At 36.4% G+C, this 26,088-nt stretch overlaps 1 protein-coding gene across 7 annotated transcripts in view; it reads left to right on the top strand.

The window, feature by feature from the left end:
* Positions 1-25,841, top strand: part of CDH18 (cadherin 18) — a 378,826-nt gene extending 352,985 nt beyond the window's left edge. For 5 of the 7 annotated variants that reach the window (XM_037381369.1, XM_037381368.1, XM_037381371.1 and 2 more), the window contains 3 exons: positions 3,620-3,737; positions 16,532-16,783; positions 18,323-25,841. In XM_037381369.1, coding sequence (XP_037237266.1) covers positions 3,620-3,737; positions 16,532-16,783; positions 18,323-18,825 — 873 coding nt within the window. In that variant the 3' untranslated portion in view covers positions 18,826-25,841. Of the gene's footprint in view, positions 1-3,619; positions 3,738-16,531; positions 16,784-18,322 lie in introns of those variants that run through there. The other 2 variants (XM_037381373.1, XM_037381374.1) reach the window with 2 other exon arrangements.
* The last annotated feature ends 247 nt before the right edge of the window (positions 25,842-26,088 follow it).

Raw genomic sequence — 26,088 nt, forward strand, 5'->3', positions numbered from 1 at the left:
AATAAACAAGGATTACAGAACAAGACAAGTGTTCCATATTCTAAAAAGCATGCCCAGCTGGATGGTTTTGAATCACTGAAAAGGCAGTATTTAGCCTGAGTTATCTGTCATCTTGTGAGAATGATTCATAAGATTTATCACTAAAGAACAAGTTCTGTCAGATACTGCCAGGCACTTTTGCTTGACTAGTGCTTTGAGACTGGGATCTAGCCCTGCATGACTTGCAGGAGTACGTACTTCATTCCTCAGCACATCTGTTTTGAATTAATTGTATGCAAGATAAACTAACCAATACTTCCTCATTGGAAGCCTTTTTGTGTTTGCTTGTTTGTTTTCAGAAGAGGCTTCTATGGAAAGAAATTACAGTATCATTTAATTGCACAGCCTCTATCTCCTGCTTCTTTTTACCTCCGCAGCTCAGTTTATTTACTTTAAAAAACCCAAGAAAACCCAACAAAAAACAATAAAACTTAAGGAACTAAGTGCTTAAAGGAACCCCTCTAAGGAATGTCGAACAGAAAATGCTTGTGAGAAGATGGTAATTTCCACACTGCAGTGACAGCTTTAGTCCCGTAGCAGTCAACTTGTTGAGAAGATACACTAAGTGTCTCCAGCAGCTTCCAGGTGATTGCCTGGTAGATACTGTATATTAAAGTAGATAAAGCAGCTGTGATTTGATCTTAGATGGCATTCAGACATGGAGAACTCTTGACTTAGAAATGTACTGATTTTGTGAATGATTGTGAAATTTAGCCAATGTAGGAAAAGAAAATTCTGCCATCTTCCACAAAATGAACTTGTAAATTAAATTTTCCTTTTCTTTAAATGCTTTGTTCTGGAAAGTGAAGGAGTGAATCATTGACAGTTTTCTGAATGTTTCAGTGTTTGTCCTGGCAGAGTATAAACGTATTAAAATAGGTTAGATTAAAATCTAACTATAACTGTTAGCCATAGTCACTATATCTCTCCAAAGATAACATTTTTTCTGGGTGTTTTTCAGAGGAGTAATAGAAGAAGTTGTGATAGCGGTGAAATGTCATTTTCCTGACACTATCCATCACTGTAAATTAACACACAGGTGTGTATATGTGTACACACTGTACACACATGCACACACACACACACAAACACAAACAACTTTTGTAGAATCAGGGTGTATAAATATTGCGCTTCCAACATGAGCTACCTCACTCTGGATGCTGTTATTTCTGATAGTCAAAGGAAATCAATGTTAGCTGGCAGGGAATGCCTCTGCTATAAGCTTTTTGTGTGTATATTTACTTGTTTATTGATTCACTTCTGAAAAGGATCTGAGTAGAATTTAGCACCTGCTGTCTATCGGCTTCAATTAGCTCTCCTCTGTTCTTGAAATTCTCTCTTTTCTTACTAACTCTTCCCTTTAAATAATAGCGTAATCCTTTAGTTTCATTGCTGCACTGCTGTGGACTGAGCTTTACAGCAGCTGAGGTGCTATGTTTAAATTTTTATTTTAAACAGCTTTGGTAAGGTGCATGTTAATGTCTGCTGATAGACCATTAATTAGTTAACCTATTAGTTAGAAAGGTGTTAACAGTACATTTGGGTGTCAAGAGGACACACTTGTTCCTCACCTCTGAATGAATGTCTTTTAGAAATCTTTTCCTTAGAAAGCAAGAGCCGTTTCTGAAGGAGTGTGAACTTTGTATAAAGATGTATCTGTCAAAAATATTTTGACCTGTGCTATTACACATACAGTGTCTATTTTCCACATGGAAAACTATGATTTCTGTACCATCTGGTGCTATACTTTTTACATACATTGATGAATTCAGGGGATGTAGACAGTATGTTTTGTTAAGATTTAAAATTAGTTTTAAAACCAAATAAATCTCAAACCAGTCTTGTGGCACTGAGGCCTTGATCAAAGGTATTTTTGTTGCAAAATGGCATGTTCTTGAAGCAAGATTCTGTGAAAGTTTTATGTAAGAGGGCAACAAGACAGCAACAGGACAGAAGTTTTATCTACTAGGCTGTCAAATAAAAGCTGAAGATGCATGGCACAATGTTATATTTGATAAACAGCACTGTGGATTTGTAAACAATACTTAATACATTAGTATATTTTTAAATGTCTTAACTGAATTTTTTGCAGTTATGTGCAGTATTTTACAGTACTTTTAGTATTTGAGTAATTATAGAAACAATCTTTTGAAAATATTCTTCCATCAACTTTTTTTTTTTTTTTTTTAATGTTACTTTGCCTCATAGCATTTCAACATTATTAAGTAATCTATAGCTAAGGTAATCTTATATTTCTGTTTTATATGTCAGTTGTTTTAATAACAAATTATAACACCTTTCCAAAATCCATTAGAGAACAAGTAGCTTTTGCCGAACTCCTTCACCCATATTGCCATGACTGATAAACTACATGATTATAGATGTTTCAGGTTTATCTTATTCTGCTTCAGTTCAGCAAAAAAGTATTACAACAGGTTTTTAAAATATTCTCTGCAATTATTCATCAGTATTGTTAATTCTCTCAGGTGTGTATAGTCAATATAAAGTTCTGTATTGTATAAGGACAATGGAACAAGCACTGTACTCTGTTGGCTTTAAAATGTATTTGTTTTGCCTCTTTTGTGTGAATGGAGGTAGAGAACTGTGTGCTGTCTTTTAAAACAGACCATACAACTTGAGCCCACACTGTTTATGCTTAAGTTTCAGTCCAGACAGACTGCAGCTCAACACTGCACAGAAAAATTCTCATGAAAAAAGCACTTTCCCTCTGCCTTTTGCGTTTCCCTCAGGATATCTATCAGCTCTGTGCAGCAGTCTGTGTGGGCTTCACTGCCTATATCACAAGAACGACTTTTTATGAAATTCTACTATAGCACTTGAGCTTCCAGACCCAGCATGAAAATGAAAGCAGAGGTAGAATTATTGCTTGGTCACACATTCCAAAAGCTTAGCTCAGTTTTAGTAGAAAGTAAATTTTAAAAACCACTAGGGCTTTTGAATGCAAAGGTCCCACCTTTCAAAATTCCTCTGCTATACATGGTTGCTACACCTAATTCTGTTCCTTTTGACCAAACAAAACTAAACCCAGGAGTGGCTGCTGTTCTTCCTCTTCTGTTCTGCAGCTATTTAAAACTGATTCATAGCAGGAGTTTTAAACAGAGAGCTGGTATTATACACCTTCCATTTTGGTTAAACGTTTATTTTTGCTAACCGATACTGAAGCGTATCCAATTATCAGGGTGGCAAGCAGGTGATGCTCCTCATAGACCATCCTGGTTCAGGCTGAATTGTCGCTCTGTAGAAACAGATATGTAGGTGAAACTGTAATTGTGAAAGCCACCAGGATGCCACACAGATGGTGAAAATCTCCGTACCAAGTCCTGACCATACCAGAATGTCAGAAAGTATAGATGCTTTAGATGCTTCTACCAGGCTCTGAAGTGTGGTTGCGAAAGTGTTCCATGCTAGAGAAATCAGGGTAATGGCCCAGTCATTGGTCGAATTTAGCAGCAGTCAAGTAGAATATTGAAATAAGCCAAGTTTGAACATCCTGCTGAGGTCAGGCACTATTTGGGTCAACTTCAAATTTCAACACATTCACTGTTAATTTTTATTTCAGGTAATTCAGACTATCACTGCAACTGACAAAGATAACTCTGCAAATGGGGCAAGATTCCATTTTTCCCTTGATGAAGGGCTTTCTTTGAATCCCAACTTTACTCTAAGGGACAATGAAGGTAAATCAAACTCACAAATCTCAAAGAAATGGGTCTCTGTTTCATCTGGGATGTCTCTTCGAACAGTACTATTTCCATACGTTCCTCAGAAGAAGGGGAAAAGTGTAATCTGTCACCATAGAACAGGCTTATATCAAGGACATGGTGTATAACATATATTGCAAACTATGAGTAATCAGATACTGCATTTTATTTTTATATTGCATTTTATTTCAGAATGTATACTTCATACATTCAGGAATGTTTTTAAAAAGTGGATTCATGAAAAAAGATGTTGGCAATTTGATCTATTTCTAGGTGAATAGCACTGAGTGGGTAGTGTCAAGGTTGTTGCCGGTTATTGCTTAAAGGAGAAAGTAAGAATTTAAGGGGCATAAAAAAAGTTGAATTTCATGCTTACTTTTACAGACATGATACCAAGAGCATCATTGCTTCCTGGATGATAGTCTATCATTTCATGCCCTTCCTAATAAAGTGTGCATAAAAAATACTATCAGAAATTCATAGCAGATAGGCCCAGAAGGAAAAGGGCCTTTAGAGTCACCCAGCCAAGTGGTTTTGAACATTTCTTGAATCAAAGAACCACCCAGCCTTTCAAAAAAAAAACCCCAGATCAGCCTTACTCTTCGTTGAGTATTGTTTCATGGTTTCCATTTTGCAGCCTGATGAAAATGAGAGTAAACTTTTTACTACTTATCTGTAGCTTTTCGCCTGACCTTTTGTGTGTGTCTGTGTTGTGGTTTTGTTTGTTTGTGTGCATGTGTGGAAGTGCCAGGGCTTGGCTTTATTTTACAGTTGTTTTTTTGCACTAGTGCCGTGGAAAGCATTCTGAATTCTTACAGATCACTACTCATCTGTAATGGCTGAAAAGCATTAACTCCATCGTTGGTACATATGGTACATACAGGGTTAAGTAAAGCATTCTTCACCAATATTTTTTATCTGTTTATAAAACCTTTCAGGGAAGGTGACTGCATAATCTTCCTAAAGAATCTGTTCCAATGTTTAACTAACAGCAGAAAAAAAAAATCATGTCATGCTATTTATTCAGACTAGATTCATGGCCTTCATATTCTGGTTCCAAAAGTGATCAGTCCAATATGTATCAAAATTTAATGTATTAACATATTAAAAATATTCTTTAAGTGATGACTCCAGCACTTTCCCAGATTACTATATCAACTCTATTCAGATCATGATGGAGTGTTACAGCAAAAGCCAGAGGATTTTTCCTGAAATAAAGGAAGTGTACTGTTGTGTATTTTTGTATTTGCGTCTAAGAGTAAGATAAACTCATCGAGTACTGGGCAGTGGTCTCATGCGGGAGACCATGGCCACGTTCATCTCAATAGAAGAAACTTACATCAAGACATGCTTTTGAATAATTTTTATTAAAATCGTGGTTCATGATGAAGTAGATATTTTATGGTTTTGAACATGTTTTAATTGGGATCTATACTATATGTGTTTATAACAAGTGGAAAATTTAGTTTTATAATTTAAGGACTGCATGTCAGCATAAGTTATCTACTTACACAGCTTTATAGGACGGTGAGAACTTTTCATAACTCTCTTATGTGGCAGTGTCACACTTTGGATATAAGTATGCAGCAGTAAATGCTTGCTGCTTTCTTATTACCCCCCTGAGAGCAGTGAGCAGTGACTTTACCACCAACAGCAGAAGACAGTGTTTGGACTATCCTGAGTTGGATTTGGTACCAGAAGGTAGGGGAAGGAACTGGGAAAGGTGTCCTTTTAAGGTAGAGGCCTGTTGTGCATTATGTTTTTATTTCACCTAAGGAGATAAAAAAATTAAGTATGCATTTCCAGTAGCATCTTGCATAAAACTTGTACACATACAGAGACTTCAGAAACACAGCTTCAAATTTGCCCATGCAATTAATACAAGTTTAACTCAAATCATAACAAGAAATTTATCTTAAAAAGCAAAGCATCGTCACTGTTTTGCTCGACACATGACTGTTTGATTGTACTGTTTAAACACAGCCCTTTGTTGGGAACTTTTCTTTGTGATACCATCTATATGTAAAATATCAATGGGACACTTACAAAGTGCATTCACAATATCCAGTTCTCTAGCATTTACAACTTTCATCATTATCATCTATTTCTATTCAGAAATGGAATTTCTGTTAATCTTTGGTCTAGAAAATATCTGAGAGATGGTGGTCAGAAGAGGCTTTTCTTATGTCTGTGACAAGTTTGCACTTTTGAAAACTCATGGGTTTGACCGTTAGCTGTTAAAATAATCAGAATGCCCTTAACACAAGACAGCCGCTATTTTTACCTTTGAATTTAATAATTCTGTGAAGGCTGGTATTCTTGGAGGGTTACAGTTATTTGTTATGTTATGTTTCTTTAAAGAAAAAAAAAAATACAGCAGTTACCTTAAGAGAGTTTTCAATAATGTTTTGCAGAATGATAAAAATCTTGATGTCATGTTGAAAGTGGTAGTCAGTGGTAGCTGTATCTGTCACTGCAAAGCTAAATTTCTCTTGCAGTCATTTTTGTATCTAGTCATCCTCTCCCTTTATTTCTTCAGGAAAATGGATTAATTTCACAAAAATCTCAGTAGGTATTTTCTTCCCTTGTTTTCATAACTGAGAACAACAGAATTCTGCTCTTTGAGCCCAAATACACTGTTATGCGAATGTTCCCCTACTCCATGATCATCAATAGAGCAACAAGATCAAAAGACTCTACAACAGTGAATTGGGTCTTTAAATATTAACATTTATATCTATGCACTTTGACTGAAATCTAGAGAACTTGCAGAAGATTCTGTAATTTGTCCATACCTACCTGTATAGACTGCAGCAATATACAATCTCAGCATGTGTATGATTCAGGTTAATAAAATTCTCTATCTTCAGCAGAGGAAACAGCTATTAAAGCATCAGTCCAGATAGTTGATCATATGACAAGTGAAACTTTTTATCTCCTGGGCCTCAGCTTGTGCTTTTACTCAGTGACAATCCACAATGTTAAAGCTCCAGCCTTTGAATGTGTACCCTCATAATGCAGAGCTTAAAACCCTCAGGGAAATGTAGGTCAGGAGACAGCCACCGGGCTATATGAAATACACAGTCCAGCAGAACCTGCTGCTTGGATCACCTTCTGTATTCTGCTGGTATTTACATTTTTTCATTTAAAAAACAAAACCAGAAAAAAACAGACTACGATACTTTTTTTCCCTACTGGCTAGATTCTTAAGCTACAGTTGATTATTGTTATTTGAGGTTTTCTTGTATATGACAAAGTACTATTCAGAGGGACTAAATACTTAAAGAGTATGAACAAGAAAGAGCACAGCCAACAAAATGATGCACTATCTGTACACATGTAAGCAAGACGGAAGAGCTGCAATAGAATTTCTTTGCTATACAAGGAAGACACGTTAAGTTGTAATAATTTCCTGCAATTTTAGAAAGCAAACCCAGGGAAAAAGCCTTTTTGTTTGGGAATTGTACTTATGAAGGCTTTTCATTGAAAACAGGGCTGTTTGCAATTTATTCTATCCAGAAGAATGTTGCAATTTCTATTAAAACCTGAGAAGCCAAACACTTTTTTTTTTATCTGGAGATTCTCTTATGTTGCATTTCACATGCTAAGTAACTCAGCTCATTGTTATCTGTGTTCTTCTTACTTTGTTTTTTAGGATGTTATCATAGATAATTTTTTTAATGTTTTTTTCACTTTTGTGAAATACCTCAAATTTACATTTTTTTTGCCTAATCAGAAATATGTTCTTTTGGATGTTTTATTAAAAACTTGCCAGGGCAATATGAAACTAAAACCACCTTCTGTTGGGGAATCAGAGGAAAAATGAAAGAACTTCTTCCCAATAGAGCTGCCTCTGAGTACTGAGTTTTTAAAATTAGACATTTTTATCCTGAAAGGATCATAATAGTTTTCCAGATCCTTAAAGAATCAATATATTTGTCAAAATTTGTTAGCTTGATGAAAATGCATGTGAGCATATGTCATTGTTATGATATCCCCAACCGTTTATATATAGATACACATATTTGCATAAGCTATTTCTCTGTGAGTTTAAAAAATTCATTGCCTCTTTCTGCCTGTTTAGTTCCCTGTTAAAGACCTCTTTCAGATGTTACGCAGCAATTTTCAGGGACCTGGCAAAAGACTGAACCCTTAGAGAATAGTGCATGTAGGTGCAGGAGAACATTTATGAATTGTATGCACTGTAAAGCACTGTTTTTCCACTGGTATTTTTTGTCACACAATGTACAGTATACCGTGGATGCTCCATTGGGTATTGTAAATTTCCTGGACCGTAAGTGTTTGTGCAGAGACTGTGCACATTCACTCAACAGCCCCAATACGATTTGTACATTCTCTAACTGTAATAAATTGAGACGGTCAACTTCTAAAAGTAGACAGAGTTTACCTTACTTGCAAGGAAGAACAACTCCCTAGAGAACGCTTAGCATTTTTTCTCCTCTCCTTTTATTTCTTCAGGACAGAGGTTTCATTTCACAAAAATATTTGCAGTTTTATTTTTTCCCTCTGCTCGCTTTTCTCAAAGATCTGGCCCTTTGAAAATTACCCATTGCTGGAGAATGTTGTGGAGTTGGAACAAAGGTAGGACATTTTTCTGATACTATCCTTTTGGATATTCCTTTTTCTTAATGTTAAGCCACAAGATACTTTAATACCCACAGAAGCAGAGACCTAGTTTACTATAAAATCTGGAGCACAATTAGTTCAATGGCATCTGTATAAAATGAAATTTGTAATGTATTCATCCACCCATGCCTGTGATGCAAATTAACGTTTTTCTTGTGTCACAGATCAAAAATGAGTAAAACCAAAATCAATTTTACTTGGCATTGCTGTTATTTAGGAAGAGACCAACATCCAGAGAGTATTTCACCCAGCATGAATTCCCGTGCAGAAGTTTCTGTTTAACTGTCTTCCCTGACATGTGCAAAATTCTCTCCAACCATATTGCAGAAGACATCTGTAGCAGGCCAGACTTCTGGGCTTTAAAGTTGCAAATAAACATGCCAGATCGTGACAATGTCTAAGTTCCTTTAGAGTGTCTGGTGGTGTCAAAAAAAGATCAGGTTGAAACCCCCTGGTTTGCAGCCCAACATGAGCAGGAAACAGCTACGTATTTTCCTGCCTTCATTTACATCAGGGTGGCATCCTGGCTCTGGTTATGTAGTATTGCAAGTTACTACTGCCCTTCCATGAAATTGCATCCTGTAAAGACTACAAGTTGTAACTTGGGAAAAATGGTATCTGAGAAAGCGCAAAGTTAGCATTATGCATGGTGACTGTAAGTACAGCCCATAGAAATGCTGTTACTCTAAACGGGTTGAATGCCTGAGCAGGTTTTATCACATAATCAGCGTATGAAGATAAAAAAGGAATTGTACCATGAGTACAAAGGATATGAAACCGTGACTAGCTACCATAGAGGGAGGCATTTTTCTTCCTCAGACCTCTGCAACATCTTGTGATCATTTTTTCATTGGAGAAAGTTCTATCATTTAAAAAAGATTGATCTGATAGTTAAGTTACAGCATAGCGTATAGGTTCTTCATGCATTTCTTTCCAGTGCTGTTACCTGCTGGTGTTTTACAAACAAGTGCATAAGCAAATAACTGTGTTTCAGACCAAAAAGTCTTCTATGTTGCTTTTAATTTTTGCTACTCCCTGAACTAGAAATTGGCGAGAGCTTTTTGCCCGTTGGCAATAGCTTTGAAATTAGCACAAAAGAAAATAATTTACAAGAGTTATCGGTAAAGAAATTAAACAGATATGCCTATCAATATAGTGCCACATAAACAAACAAACTGGTCTGACTTTAGAAGTATAAGAAATGCAAATCATTCCAGTGTACTTTCATTGGGTTTAGTTAGTTATGACTTCTCAGAAAATTTATAGAAGTTGAACTGCTGATATAAGCAGAGCTGAAAATTAAGACCTCTTGAGCTATAAAAAGGTTTTTACTCTATTTTTTGCTTCCATTTCTCTTGTGTCTACCTGTAATGCATAAAATGTCAAAGGAATTCTCAAATTGTGAATAATAAATGAGTATCCTCCAGAGTGCTCCGGTAGTCACCTTCCATGGTGTTTTCATTGTATCTCAGCTGTCTTGATTTTCCTATGCCCTCTTTTGTTACAAAGCTATGTAAAAAAGGCAGAGATGACAGAAAGAGGAATGCGATAAAGCCTTGTATAAAGCGTGCAGTCTGGCTTAACAAACTACATCTTCGGAGTGTGAAGAGCTGCTGTGTTAGAGCTGTGCAGAATTTCCCATGTGTAACCTCAAATTCACTTGAGATGAATCTGAAGTTCTAATTGCCGTATTTGCAAAGCACAGCCCAAATATGAGAAAGTTTAGATCATGAAATGGGGCAATGTGTGCCACAAGGAACCGGATAAATTTTCTTTCCCTATGCTGGAGCTGTTAATTTCCCTTAGCAGTCAGCCCTTTCATCTCCAGGGAGTCCTAGTTCTTATCGTATTTCTCAGAGGTGAAGTTTACAGTTTAAATATTTTGAGATAAAAAGGCCTTGCCTTCCAGGTCTAGAAGAGTCAGATTTGTTGTTTTCATCATCCTAGTGCTACTGCTGCTGTCCTATACACTTGTCTTCCCTGTCTATCTGCTGTATCTGTTTTCAGGTATCAAAGGAGTTTCTCAATCCATGACCCCTGTCCTCCCTTTCAATCTAGTTTTATTGCTGTAACTTTCCCACCTCCTCAGTAAACGCTTGCGTACATCATCAGCATCAGTCTTCATACTTGACTGCCTGTAGCTTTTACAGTTTCTGGGATTTTTTGGTTTCATACTAAGGTCCTTCTCTTAAAAGTTCTGCCTTTTTAGCTTCTCTCTCAATGGGTCCTCCAATAGTTTTTGATAAGGAATGTAAACAATAAAAACATGGAAGCTTAGAACATCAGAACAGCTGTGAGGATGCAGTTAGTGCTGTATATTGGCTAAATTTTTATTATCCATTTTGTTGAACCTTTACATACATTTATCCTCAAGAATAGAGCTCTGACTAGAACATTAGAGACATGATTTCTGTATTATGCCGATGTCATTAGCTTTGATCATCTTCCACGATCCTTGATTCTCAGTGATCTTTGGAAAATCACTTCTTAGACACAGTTTCCTTCTCTGTTAAAATGTTAGAGATCTAAGTTGTAAAATATTCTAAACAACTTAATGAAAAAGAGTAGTACTTGAGGGCTGAGTTACTTTCCAGTGACTGACTTATATGTACACACAGGCATACACAAAGAGTTACTGTATCTGACTCTAATAGTGAAAGTAATAGTGAGAATTAAAACCTCTGATGCTATTGGGAACTAAAAATTTCCATGTCAGTGTCTTAAGAGAGTTATGGTCATACTTTTTATTTTCATTCAAATTTCTGAAATTGCATTGAAGGAAAAGCTTTACATTTGTTTTTTGAGAATGCTTATAATTGCGTATGTTGTTAGAGAATCTCCTGCTATGTGTCATGTAACACCTGTTTCTACAGAAATCTATTTACTACTCAAGAGAATACAACCAAGATAAATTCACCGTGGCAAATTTTTGAAATTAAAAATTTGAATCTGGCTTCTTCTTTGCCTAAAATTATGCCTTATACTAATATTTAGTTTTATGATGTTAAAGATATAAGAAAAACAATTTAATGTTAAATAAACAAATACAATGCTAAAATAAAAAAAATGCCTGTTTTTTCAATCTGTACTTATTTTGTGTGGTATAAAAATGTCAGTTCATTGTTTGGCAAGACCTTCCACCCCAGAGAAGTGTGGTTTAATTATAGCTCTTCTGATTTTTTTTTTTTTTTTTACTGGAACATTTGAATTATTTACTTTGTCTGTGTTGTCATTTTGGTATTTTCTTTGTATTTTTCTCACAGTGTTTATTTATCATCCTTACAATTTTTCCCCCATCTGTCCACAGTTAGCCTTATAGCATACATGCTCACATGTCAATGCCCTTTCCTTTACGTCTTCACCAGTAGTCTGTGCTTAAATCATTTCGTTACTGCTAGGTTACTGCTCAGGAATCCTCAGTTTGTCTTCATTATATTTGGTCTCTGATGCTTTTCTTTTCAGCCAGCATTTTCATCGCTGCTTCTGTAGCTGTATGGTGATACTGGATCCTTCACTCTTTTTTAGATTTATGCCAGAGAATGAAAGGAAGAAGTTACTCATTCCTGCTCAGATTTGAATACTGGGTCTTCTTTGGGTATAAGCCCAGGAAGATTCACATGGACAAAGTTTTGTAGGATTTTCTTACTTACATGAACAAAGTACCCGAACTGAAGAGTTTGGGGCTTCTAGACACTAACAGAAAATAGAGTATTAAGCAGAAGTGAAAGACTGTTCTGATTATTAGTAATAACACTTCATGTCACCTTTTGAATTTAGCAGTATAAGATCTGTGATGTTTTTCCTTTGGGATGAGAGACATGAGAGTTTTTAATACTAATGCTTTGCTCATGGAGATAGTGTTACTACCAACAGGGAATTACATTTCAAGTTGAGTTCTTCAACATATCCTTCGGTTTTTAAGGTATTATTTCTGGATAACTTTGTTGTGTGATCGTCATCATCTCATTTGTTGTAACTTGAAATATAATTCTCCTTAAAACTGTCACTTCTTCGAAATTGCTTTCTCTTTCTGTGCCAAAAAGTGCATATGGGCAGTGTTGTACTTCTCTAATGACTTCAATGGGATTTTTAGGTGACCACACAGACTTGTTTATTGTGGCAGTATTGTTGCTGAGAAAAAAGAACAGCAATCCACAAAGTAAAACAGGACTATGACTGTTCTCTTGCAATGAAGCTCAATAACCCAGGCTGTGTACGTTACATAGCGCTTGGCCTTGTACCTCCTCTGGACCCTGTGTAGTACCCAATGGAGCTCAGCTTTTATTATAATTTTTTTTTTCTCTTCTGAATTTATGAAATAATGTTGAAGTTGTATTGCAACCCAAAAGAGCGGGGTTAGCATGTCACAAAAGGAAGTTATGGGCTGCAGAGTGTGTAGCGCACAAGGTCGTGTAGGGACGTTAAAGGATCTACAGGCTGTTCGAATGATGTTGAAGCACTGTGTAAAATAGAGGGAGACAAACCTGGTGCACTCTTGTCCATACTGCCTGCTGGGAAGGGTCTTGGTGTATGTCATTAACTCTGACTGCGGTTGCGCGTTACGTGAGAGAGTCCTAGTTGGCTCAGACATACAAAATACCAAGGAGAGTGCTAAACTTCAGCAGTGTGAACAGTTGGTGTTCCAGGGATCACGCTTGCTCCCCAGCCTTGTTTTGTTTAACAACCTGCAACTGCAGAAGATAAAAAGAGAAATTGTTAGAGAAGAGCCCTGCTAATAATCTGTAATAAGTTGCATTTCAAGGAAGGAAAGCAATCATACGCTGGATTCTGAACAGCTAGAAAGTCAGTGGAGTTTTTCATGCATATGGAGGAAGTGGTGATGAAGCTTGTTTCCTAATGTAGAAAGGCAGAAGCAGCAGACATCACCTCATATATATATACTGCAAACATTAACTCCTTTTTATGGAAAATATGTATTCATTTGAAATTCCATACTAATCACAGATATGTGAGGTTTTTTTCTGCTTTTGGGCTGTATCTAGAGCTCAATCTGCCATTGCTTTGGCAGCAGACAGGCAGACCAGCAGGTTATTTTGTATTCTATGGTGGTTTCCCTATTTGAAACACTGAAGATTTTATCTGTGTCTTCCAGCAATATTAGGGAAGTTGAGAGTGACAGTCTAGCACAAAGAAATGGGCAAGATATTGTTAAAAAAAGCAAGCAAAAGATTTTTATGTGACATTGTGTAGCAGAAAGATAAAACAGCTGCTTACTTTGCCCCCTGATTATACCAATTATGTATTCAAAAATTAAAAGACTTGCAGGCAATCTACATCTGTTTAAACTGTACCTCTGTAATCCATGTTCCGTAAGATTATTTGCTTGTTATAGGAGTATTTTGAAATAGATCACTGAGCTATTGTTCGTGTACTGCATTTAATTAAAAGTGGAAGGCCAGACATGTATTAAAGAGCAAGCTGGTCCAAATTTTTAAAACAAGACTTGGAGTTTTCTGGGTTTTTTTAGAATTTTTTAATTTTAGAATTAGACTGGCAGAGCCTAGTAGGGCTTCCATGGGTGGGCATATTCTGTAATTATGGTCGTAAGACCACTGCTCACTCTGCTTTAGGGGAGAGTTTTCTTTCTACGATAAAAGCAATCTGAATTTCAGTGATTATCAAGCTTGATTTCTTCAGTGAATTGACTCAATTCTGTCACAGAACACTTTGTTCCCTAGTCTAATTGCAGAAAATGTGGAAATAATTGATTTCTTAACAATAAGATAATGAAAAAAAGCAGCATTAATGAGAATACTACAGTATGTTTTTATAAGGTTTCACAAGCCCAGAATAAGCAATATTAGGAGAACAGCTAAAGTTCTGCAGTTTTTGTAAAAATGGTAGAAATATTTGTGCATGTCATATTCTGTAGGTATATAGGAATTATTTCCAGAACCCTACACCAAAGGAAAATACTGGTTTACTGGACATCTTTTGATCAGCTCTGTGTTCGGGTTCTTCCGCAGGTTATTGAAAACACTTTAGTGTGTGTATGTGTGTGTGTGTGTGTGTGTGTAATAGCTTTGTAAGGAAAACAGTATATTTTGCCATAGGTATTTTATAATCTCTATGGAAATACAATTTCCACAGTGTAATGATCTTACTTTGTGTAGATTTTTTCAGATGAAAGAATTATATGTTCATCTCAATACAGTTCCAAAAAGGGTCTGTAAACGGAATTATTATAAAAGGCTTTATAAGTGGCTGGTGTCACGCCTCTAAAGAGGAAGTTGGCATGAATCTTGGGGTTCAGTCATAAAAACTATACCTTGACATGAACAAGTGGAAGAGAAATTCAAGGCCTGCTGAGAATAAATAGATAAATAAATACATAAATAGAAGTAATATTTTGCACCCCCTGCAAGCAAGAAAAAAACTTAATGAGTTTATAAAAAACAGCATGCTAGACATTTTCAAGAATATAAGTTAGGGGAGTGGAGAATAAAAGCTAATGAACTTCAGTGCAGTGGAACCTGATGTTCTTGGCTCAGCAGCAAGGGTATCACTTCCCACCTCATATGGATTTCTTGTGTGAAACCTGTTGCTAAATATATTATGTTATGATATTATGCTGATACGGGGCTATACCACCGGTTTTTCTCAGTATCACTGTCAGATGATACGCAAAAGCAAAATGTTGAGAGAAGTGAGTTAAAATGAATTTCAAAATTTGGCACAGAGCTTGATAGAAGATGTGGCGTGAAGAGTAGTCACCTAGTAAACAGTATCCAGTTTAAACAAAACCCACTCCTCCATTCAAATATGCAAGTTATCAGTCCTGTGGGCTAAAATATGCCACACTATCTGTGTTGTTGCACTAGATTTTCACAAAGTGCCACAGACATAATAAATCCACTTAATGCTGTACCTACAGTGGTAAGGAAATAGAAGAAATGTTCTGGTTTGTAAAAGGAAGAGAAACCCAGCAGATGTATTTCTGCATTTACCACCCCTGTGGTGTTTGCTAAAAAACTCCAAACCCACAACCCCACAATTTAACTGTGTAGCTGTTAATCATGGACAAGCATTACAGGTACATTTCTTCCAATGTGTCTTCCATTTCTCAGTCCCCATCTCTCTCTTTCTCCACAGCTGCTCATGTCTGATTTCTCACTGTCTCAATTTTTGATTTCTCTGTAGGCTCTTATTCAGAGGTCAATACTGTTAAAGTGGTGGCAACAGACTGGAATTAAATTTTAGACATATGAAAATAAGATTTAACTATACATTCTTGTAGCATTTCTTCCCACGCACTCTCTTTATGCCCCTTGAATTCTTGGACTTAAAGGAATACAGGTGGCAGCTTACTATTCTAATTAGTGTCTATAAATTCTCTTGCAATTTGTGTGTAATAAGCATTACAATTCTCATTGACTGTAATATATGCCATATGAACCTGTGGGTAACATTATGGTGACAACATCTTACATCACTATCTCCCCTTTGCTTACTTATCTTTAACCTCTACCAGTTCAGAACATGTAATACCTGCTTTTTTCCTCTTTCCTTCCCTTCCTCCATCCCCCTTCCCTGCCCTTGCCCTTCTTCCTGACCTCTCCACAGCATGAGTCTTTGGCCACTGTCCTTTCTGATGTTTTTTGAAAGCTCACTTGATCTATAAAGCCTATCAGAAACAGTAAAACAGGAAAGTTTAACTTTTACTAAATACTTTTTATAATTCTTCTAAGAATCAAGGGGATGTTATTAAATTATATGTTGTGGATTAATTATACAGATATCCTCAGAATTCCAGGTATTCACATTTACAAGGGTCCATATTCTACCAACAGCATAACATGGGATTAAAACACTTGCAAACTGGGCCTAAAATGTTTGCCAAAGTACATTTTGACTCTAAGAAAAGTACATGAGCTTAAATAATCCTATTTATGTAATACTAATTACTTTCTCCTGCCTCTTCTTTTTCCTCATTGGCCACATATGCTTCCTGACAATTTTTAATTCTAGATTGTGCATTTTTACAGATTAGGACTGCCTAGTTTTAAGATGCCTTATGCTTCTACTCAACAGGAAACGTATGGTCCATAACATTATTTGGTTTTTTCTTCATTAAAATGATATTCTGGTTTTGATATTCGTAGATAATACAGCCAGTATCCTGACAAGACGAAGGAGATACAGTCGAACCACTCAAGATATCTATTACCTCCCAGTGTTGATTTCTGATGGTGGAGTGCCCCCTCTCAGCAGCAGCAGTACTCTCACAATTAGGGTTTGTGTGTGTGAAAGAGATGGAAGAGTAAGAACTTGCCATGCTGAAGCTTTCCTCTCCTCAGCTGGCTTGAGCACAGGAGCTTTAATCGCAATCCTGCTCTGTGTCATCATTCTTCTTGGTAAGCCACTTTTATTATTAAGTAATGCTATCCTTCCACTGGCTTTCTGAATGTGACAGGGCAGAAATTTTTAATACAACCTGTTTCTGAACCAGAGGCTGGCTGGTAGTAGTAGGTAATTAGAAGTATATAGCTGTGATTACAGGGAAGAGGTTTAGATAAAATTAATAGGAAAAATGCCTTTAAAGTACATTTGTGAATATTTAGAATCCACTAGGAACACTGGAAATTTTTTCAGAGGTTATCAAATAATTAGCACTGCAGGTCTTTTTTCTGTAATTTGGAACGTTCTCAAAAAGCCACTGGCTCTAATTCCATGTCTTAAAACAGTGTGAAAAATGATAGAAGATAGATGAGGAAAGCTTTTTTTTTAAAATGCATTACACTGTAAGAAGCACCATTAGCACTGTACAAAAGCCATTTCTTAATTACCTTTGTGGGATAAGCCGATAGGAATGCACACCATAATCCACAGGGGCAAGGGACATATGAGACTATAAGATGACTCCATTAGATAAATGCCATTGCAAGTGCATTTTCTCTTGAGTTCTTTTTCATTTTTTTGCCCAGGCCAGTTTGAGTGTTACCCATTAGTTAATATACTTTCTGTTTTTTTCTGGCAGAGGCATAACTTGCTGGGTACATATCTCTGTACTGCTCGTGTTTTCTGCATTCTTACAGAGATGTCAAGAAATAATGGGAATTACAGCGTGACCCACATTGGAAAATTTGAGGATATTTTTTTCCCAAAGGCTCTACGTTCTCTAAGGACTACTTTCCTTACAGCTTATGTCAGAACTTCCTCGTCAGAAAGCTGTTCTAAAATTTATAGTACCGCATTTAGTTTTATAGTCTTATATTTTATCATACAAGTTTGACTATTCCTAAAATAAAAAATAAACCTTTTATATTTCAGTTCAGTATATATGCTAAATACTGTTTTTAATGAAGCCTGAAAGCCCTTAACAACGCTTTTGAAAAATGTCAGCTCTGGTTACTAATTTCTCCTTTAACTGAAAGAATGTTGTCCCCTTTTATGTCCTTTATGAGACCCCTAATGATCCAACTAGTGGATTCCATTATCGGCTCAAGAAACCCCAGCAATACCCACAAAGAAAATACACTGTAGAAGAGTGCTCTTTACTGACCCTTTGGGAGACCAGGCTGTATCGGAAGTTCGTAGTTGCAGTACAGCATTATTAATTTTCCCCTTAGTTGTGTGGTCTCAGCCTGTTGCACTTTGGCATGTTGCTGTGCATGGATTTCATGGGTTCTTTCCAGGCATACAGTAATTATGTTCAGGTGACCCATTACAAAACAAAGGCATTGCTCACTTAGGAATATAAGTACGCTCTTTTCCAGATTGGATAAGTTTGGTGACCCTTTGTTACAGACGTGTGCCTGATGTAAATGGTTCCAAATACCAAGATTAGCCTGAAAATATTACACCTCTGTATTTGTGACTTAGTGCCTGCTTTTTCTTCAGTGTATATCTACTTACATCAGATGTAAACTTTAAACCTACTCTAATATCTGCAGTTTTCTCTTTAGCAATTGTGGTCCTTTTCATCACCCTAAGACGTAGCAAGAAGGAGCCTCTGATCATTTCAGAAGAAGATGTTCGGGAAAATGTTGTGACATATGATGATGAGGGTGGTGGAGAAGAAGACACAGAAGCATTTGACATCACAGCACTGCGGAATCCATCAGCTGCTGAGGAGCTAAAATACCGGAGGGATATTCGTCCTGAAGTGAAGCCTGTGCCCAGGCATCATCCCTCCTCAAGTCTTGACAGTATAGATGTTCAGGAGTTCATTAAACAAAGACTGGCAGAGGCTGATCTGGACCCCAGCGTGCCCCCGTATGACTCCTTACAGACATATGCCTATGAGGGTCATAGATCAGAAGCTGGATCTATCAGCTCTCTGGATTCAGCCACAACACACTCTGACCAGGATTACAATTACCTTGGAGACTGGGGACCTGAGTTCAAGAAGCTAGCTGAACTCTATGGGGAAATAGAATCAGAAAGAACAACTTAGTTGTAATTCCCGGAACAGAGAAGTCCCTAAACAACTGGAGATAAAATGACAGCAACGATAACAAAAAATGAATACAGTACTTGGAACTGAGCAAGTTGTATGCAGTTACTGTAGAACAAGTGCCCTTTTCGTATGTGAAACTGGGTTCTCCAATTGGAAGAAGGTCAAATTTTGAAAAATACAGAAAAAAAGAAGCTATTGTCCCTTGTGTATATTTTTTAATTGCTCAATGAAGTCTGTGGTACCGTATCTGTAACAATACCTAAAGTAAAGCCAAGCAATGACATTTTTATTGCAATATGCTTACCATCTCCAAGCTACAGTAAATTTATGGTCATGCCTGTTTAGGAAGATAGCTAACGGGGGAGCAATTCTCTTGCAGGTGGTTGTGATTTTGCATTTCTAGCTACGCTCTAGGCCTTGTGATCCCAATGTGAGGTAGCCAGTGGAGTTTACTACCAGTGTGAGAAGCGCTAACAGTCTGTTTGCTTTACAGAAGGGATCAGCCAATACTGTCCTCTTAAATAAACGGTCCTGAGATGATTTAATCTTACTGAATAATCAGGTTGCCTTGAGATGGTGTCATTTCATTATGCCCTTCATAATCTTTTCATCCATGACCAGCTAACGGAGGGGAGGCATCATTAGCTGTTAGCTCAAACATGGCTCTAGACTATAACACCAGACCTGCTCTGTTACTGCGTGCTAGAGGAACTGCTGTTTCCAGTGTTGTGTTTTTTGGTTTTGTCTTTTCACGGGAACATCGTTCATTTAAATGGAATGGGTCCAGCGTACACTTTATGCAGCAAAGCAGATGAAGCATAGGCTCTTTCAATAAAAACAACAATGGCAGCACCATTAAACTATACAGTTGTTTGGTTCACTGTGCTTCACTTACGTCAGTAGATGAAGCTTTTCAAGACTTTTTTCTGGTCTTAGTCCAGAAGCTACAACAGTCAGTTTAAAACAGAGTTCTTAATCATAATGTCTTTCTATTCCCTGTGTAACTAAAAGCAAAATAGAACTACTAGTAAGATACTGGGATAGCAAAAAATAAAACAAAGAGAATAAGATGATGATGCTTTTTTCATTTTAGTTCAATCTAGTGGTATTTAATTTTCCCTAGAGTAATTTCCAGCTAAGAGCAAGCTTTTTTCTCCCTATTTGAAGCATCATGGGAGCTTGGGAACATTATAAGTCAGTGGAGTAAGAAAAAAAATAAAAGTGTGTCATTATTGTGGTTCCTATGGATTAAGTAAATTGCTTTTCTATGTTAGTAACTTTTTAGCATTGCAGAACTGCTAAACAGTTCTGCCTAGCACTTCAGGCTGTTTAAGACCTAATCCAGCAAATTCTTAGGTTTTCCCCTGTTTTGTTTGAAACTTTAACCTTTTGTTTGTCTTTCTTGTGATAGTACTATGAGAGGACCAGGAGCTCAGAATAAAAAAATATCCAAGAAAGGTTATGACCTATAAGGCTCACCATCTATGGCAGTCTTCTGCTTCTAAGAAAATTGAAGCCTCACTTAGGAAAGTGGACTTCTTGCAGTATGCATCTTAGGGGGAACTGTGCAGAGCAGAAGCTGTGTACTGTTTTTTCAGTCCCTGGGCTGGTGTGGACAGTGATACAGATCTGTACACTCCGCTGGATTCCTTCCTATACATTTTAGGTGCCACTTACCTTCAGCTTAGTAGAGAAGGGTCTGTATTTATTGCTGACCTACTGTAGGCCACACAGGTGAACCAGAAGCCTTCCCTTCTTTACTGTGTGGTTGAGTAGGTCCTAGACGTGACTGAAATTTCTGATCAGTTATACTTTTCAGGATTTTTAATTTTTTTTTTATGAACTCTGTCCTGAGATGCTTTTGGTTTAAACAGCCTTCTGGAGAAACTAGCAAGTAGCTTTGTAAGAAACTTTTCAAACTCTAAAAAGTATTAGTTGCACTATAGTTTCAGAATTTGTTTTTACTATACTGTTTTGTTTGCAACTTGAAAATGGTAATGTTTCCCTTTTTGTCAACATCTGAACCCACAAGGCAATTTAGAGAGGAAAAAAACCCAGACCCTAAAATGTCCTGCTGATGGTTTAAAAGTAGTTTAATAATCTGTGTTCAGATTTATTTAAGTATTTATTTTTTTTATTTTCACCAAATACAAAATCTTCTAGAAATGCATTTATGGAGGCATTCTCATTGTAGACTAAAGTTAAACAGATACATTAATGTAGTGTTATACTCAAGCTGATAATGGTTTATGTATTGTATTTTTGGGGGGTAGAATTAGGATATGTTTCAGTTTTGTCCCAAATGAAGCAACTACTAGTGGCAGGATTTTATGAGGAGAAATTTTCTTTTGATTTAGAATGCTCTCGCTTTATGCCAACATGTGAATCTTTATATTGTATGAATAGAGTGCTAAGAAGAAAATCTTTCAGCATTAGTAGTACCATGGGCCATAATACTTTGTAGCACATCTGCATGAAAACTGCATTCATTGTTGTATTGTAATTTTGAGAGCCAGGTATTAGTTTTCTTTATGTCTCTTCCCTCTGGCCCTACACCGAAGCAGGGAAAATGAGTTGTGTTTTGTGCTTTAAGCAGTGTTCCCACCATTGTTTTATTTTTATTTGCATCATAGAACATCCAGGCTTAAAGCCAACAGAAGTGCAGTGATGTAAGCAAATAACCACTCCTTATGCTCACGATCTTTTTAAGTTAATGAGAGAAGGAGGTCATATCTCAGAGAAACAAGAATCTCCTTTTCACCGTTCCTGGTGCCCTTTCCTGCTGTACAGCACGTGCATCATAACCACAGCCCCAGGAATTCTGAATCCTTTAAAACTCTGCAGGGTTATTGAGACGCTGCTTCAGTGATACTGCGGTGTGTACTGTTTGGTATGTCCTATCCACAGTGATCACCAAATGTGCTTTTCTATCATGATACGTCTGCATGCTTGCTATGCTTACTGTTTTTTACTCAAATACACATCACAGTGCCGTGTTGTTTGCATGACAAATAGCAGAATATTAAATCTTCAGGGCCATAGAAAAAGGCCTCACGGTGCAGAAAGAACAGGTTTACAGATTTCTTTTCCTGATCCCACAATTTTTTCCTTTGGTCCTTTGTATCCTAGAAACAAATGTAAGCTGTATTTGAGAATTTCTACATTAACATTGATTAAACTAGAAGAAAAATAACACTGTATGCTATGGAGGGCATGATCATTTTGTAGCATTGCTGATTTAAACAAAGTATACATTCAGTGAAAGTATGGTGGGAAACTCTTTCCTAGTTTATAGTTACATTTGATTGTATAGACTTTGCTTAAAGCTTTCATGGATCTTTTGTGTACTCATATTCCCAAATATTTTCCTCTTAGCCTAAATGCCGCTTAACAACTAAATGCTGAAAACTGCCAGTTTTACTTACGCTGGAAGATACAGAGTACAGTTAAATGGCACATACACATAAAGTGGTGCTTAAGGGCTTTTCTGATTTACAATTTTATTTCTGCAACAACTATCCAACTAATTGTACATTTACACCAAATTAATTAGTTGCATTCTTCAAACAAACCCTCTTTCTTGTAATGGTGAGGGCACTCAGTACGCTGTAATCTTGACACATCATCTGGGAAAATTGCCTGTATTTTAAAATGTGAAAATATGTTGTCAACTTAACACCAGTCAAAAACTTCAATTAATACACTTCAAAGACAAGAAAGAGCTTGAATTCAACTGGCATTAGATTAAGATTCATATATTGAAAACAAATTAATTTGGTTATCAGTCTTACCATTTATTACATACACATAGAAGACTGTAAAAGTTGAAAGTAATTTCACTCTGTTATGCACTTTATTTTTGCATTCTTCTTAGAAAACCAAAATAATTGTAAACAATTTTTATTTTGAATTCTGATGCAGTTGTTTAATTTGTGAATACTGCAAGAAAATGTCTATGTGAAAATATTATCACTGGTATTTAAAAGCAATTACAAAAATTTCTGTGATCTAAGGCTTTGTAAAATCATCCTTTAGAAAACCTAACTATTGGACCAGTCTGGAATTAACCAAACTCATAGACTTACACAAAGGTTAACAAAGGAAATATTCTAAATGCAGAGAAGAATATGAAATTATGCTGCCTAGGGTTACTTTATGGATTATAAAGTTCTGAGACCTTGTACTTGCAGTACATATAAATGGCACAGTGCATTCTAAGGAACGTTAGGAGCATATTGGGCCATCCTTATTTTTCCAAAGTCTCCAAAAATACTTATATTTTTTTTAACAAAAGAGTAATGTAAAGTATACCTCCTTATGCAAGTAATTGTTACATTTTGTTTTAATAAACAAAAGGGACAAAATCCTTTATTCGTATTTTTCAAATAAAATATGGTCTTTGCTACGGTGATGGGTTATTGTATTCCTCATCACAGCTAGAATGGGTTACTTTCTCTTCACTCCTGTATGTTATACTCACCAAAGAACTCTGTCCTTTAAGAATCAGATCTGATACAGCAGTATTAATGAGGTCAATGTCAGAAATGGTATGGTAACTAACTACATTTTAACACCTGGTATAGTCACTCAGTTGTGTCACTATTTCAAAGACTGTTCTACATTATTATTGCTACAGATGGGTAGGGGGAGAGAGAGACACCAAGAGATACCCTGCAACAGACTGCACTATAACTGCTAAATGGTTCGTTATTTTTACTTGTGGCACCTATTCCACTCCAGCCATCACTCTCCTAAAACTAAGATACATCATTATAGGATGAATACATTATCCACATGAGTGAGTTAGGGAATTGCACATCTATGAATCCAGATTGGTGTTAACAACCGGAGTTGTTATCTGAAGTTGACACACAATAGAAGGGAAAAAGCAGGCAAGGACATTCACAATGATGAAGCTCAGGCTTGCACAGGAATCATTCATAATTTCTCAAAAGAATTGACAGGCTTTACCAACAACTTACATTTTGGAAAATACAGGGATTACGGCTCACAAGGAACTTGTTGCATGCAAAAGCTTCTTTCCCAGACTGACATAAAATTCAAAAATAAAGCTAAGGCTGACAGGAGATGAAAGTGCAATTTTGTTATAGCACCTTACTCGCTCCTCTTTATTGCCTGCAGGCCGGTTTATATTGTGTGCCATCATACTGTGCAATTCCTGTATAAGCCTCACCACATCCCCAGGAAAAAAAAATATGGTAAAATAGTATTTACAAGACAAATATTGTCAGTGTGAATCTCAGTGCAAGTTCAGAGGAGGAGCTAGTGGTTTTGTGGGGGAGTTTTTTGTCCTCATATGCAGTGTTTCTTTCTAAAGAACATTTATAAAGATTTCAGATCATCTAAGATTCATTGAAGTTTCTTTTGGTTTGTTGGGGTGGTTTTTGTTGGTTTTTTTTGTTTGGTTTGGTTTGGTTTTTTGGTTGGTTGGTTGTTGTTTGGTTTTTACAAAGCTTACTATCTTCGTATATTATTGTTAAATTAAATTTTAGGTTGCTTGAAGTCCATACTACTCCTTCTACGCATGGTAAACATAGCTACAGAGAGTCTTCAAAAGCTAGAAAGTTTTGCTTATGAATTTAGTAGACGTTTTCTGTGGGCTTCGCAATTCTGTTTAGTGTTTTTGTGTTGTGTAACTCCTCACAAATACATTAACGCAACTCAACCTTTAATTTAATCAAGAAGGCCCTGAAGATCCAAGAAACTCCTTCCACACTAGCTGCCTCTAAATTTGGTTTGTTCTGGAAGTACATGCAGTAGAGCATATTATAGCTAGTGGGCGGTTGGTACCAGCAGAAACATTCTCATCCAGCAAGGCAACCTTCAAAGGGGAAAAAGGACAGTGGGATTAGGACTTTTAGAGGATTATAGGGCACACAGAGCTTGAAAGGTGTTAGATTCCTAGCCAGGACTGAACAAAATCTGGGTCCATGTTGGTTCTTGTCATCATGTATGTTCAATGTCCAAATAGCTGGTGAGCTTGAGGGAAAGCCCAATAAAGGTTCATGTAAATAAATGAACTGTTCAAATATCTGAGCTGCCACATCTTCTGCTAGAGTTGTGGATAGGAATGGATCAGTTTGTCAGCCTTACAGTGTGAACACAATTTTGAGGCATGCTGCCATTCTAATATACACCTTTACCTGACACATTAACTTTTTGGAAACAAATTACATTGCTCTTCACTTTTTTCTGAACATTGTACATTGTTTACTTAAACTCTGAATTAATATCCATGTTCTTTAGAAGTAATGCTTTCCTGTGTCTTCAGAATTGATTTGGAGACCAAGAACCTTCAAGAAAAATTCAGCCCTGCTTTGAAGTGTCATGCAGAGCATATCTAACAACAAACATCATGATAGGATTTGGGTTGGGCACTAATCAAATACTGGTTGTGTACAAAAAGTTCACTCATACTAAGCAAACTAATTTTTTGTTATTTTGGTCCTACTGATTTAAAACTGCTGAAAGTGTAAAGGTACATGAAAATATACACCTCCTGATGATGACACGAAGACTATGTTTGGTTTTCTTAAAAAAGAAGTAAAGCTCACAATCTGTACTATTTGCAACACTTTGAACTCACTCTTTTTGTTCAAACTTGTATTTCCTAGTTAGTTTCAATACTTTGTGCTACATAAATTTTCAACTGGGAAATGGATGAGTGATTCAGAGATTAAAATCTTTTTAATCTCTAGCTGCTATAACTATTAAAAAAAGACTGAAATTGAAAACTACTGTATTTATGAAAGAAATTGGATTATCAGCTCTGAAAAGCAAGTCACTTGAATATGATGATGCTAATAATAAAATTAACAGTGTTCTTCTTCTTTCTTACTTGTTTTTATCATAAAGCACCAAATTAGAAATTGTGGTGCCATTTCTTCTATTGTATGTCTCTAAAATGTTTCAAACTTGACATATAAACAGAACATCTCTTTGAATGAGGTGTCTGTTAGTTCTGTTTTGTCCATCCCAAGACAGATTTTTTTCAAGAATTGTTTCATACAGAGAATTCTTTTAATGTAGAATGCCAAAGTATCTTTTCAAGCATTAACTAATTTAGTTATATAACGGCAAATACGAGATTTTTCTGAGAGAAGGAGATGAAAGGCAAACTAAATCTTAAATCTTGTGTGAGGAAAACAAATTTAGACTCTTCAGGCAGATCTGAAACCACCATCCCGTAAGCATATTGTATCCTATGTAGTAGCATTATTAAAAAATGAAAATACCCCT

Source organism: Falco rusticolus, chromosome 3, assembly GCF_015220075.1.
Source record: "Falco rusticolus isolate bFalRus1 chromosome 3, bFalRus1.pri, whole genome shotgun sequence".
NCBI classification, from domain to species: Eukaryota; Metazoa; Chordata; class Aves; order Falconiformes; family Falconidae; genus Falco; species Falco rusticolus.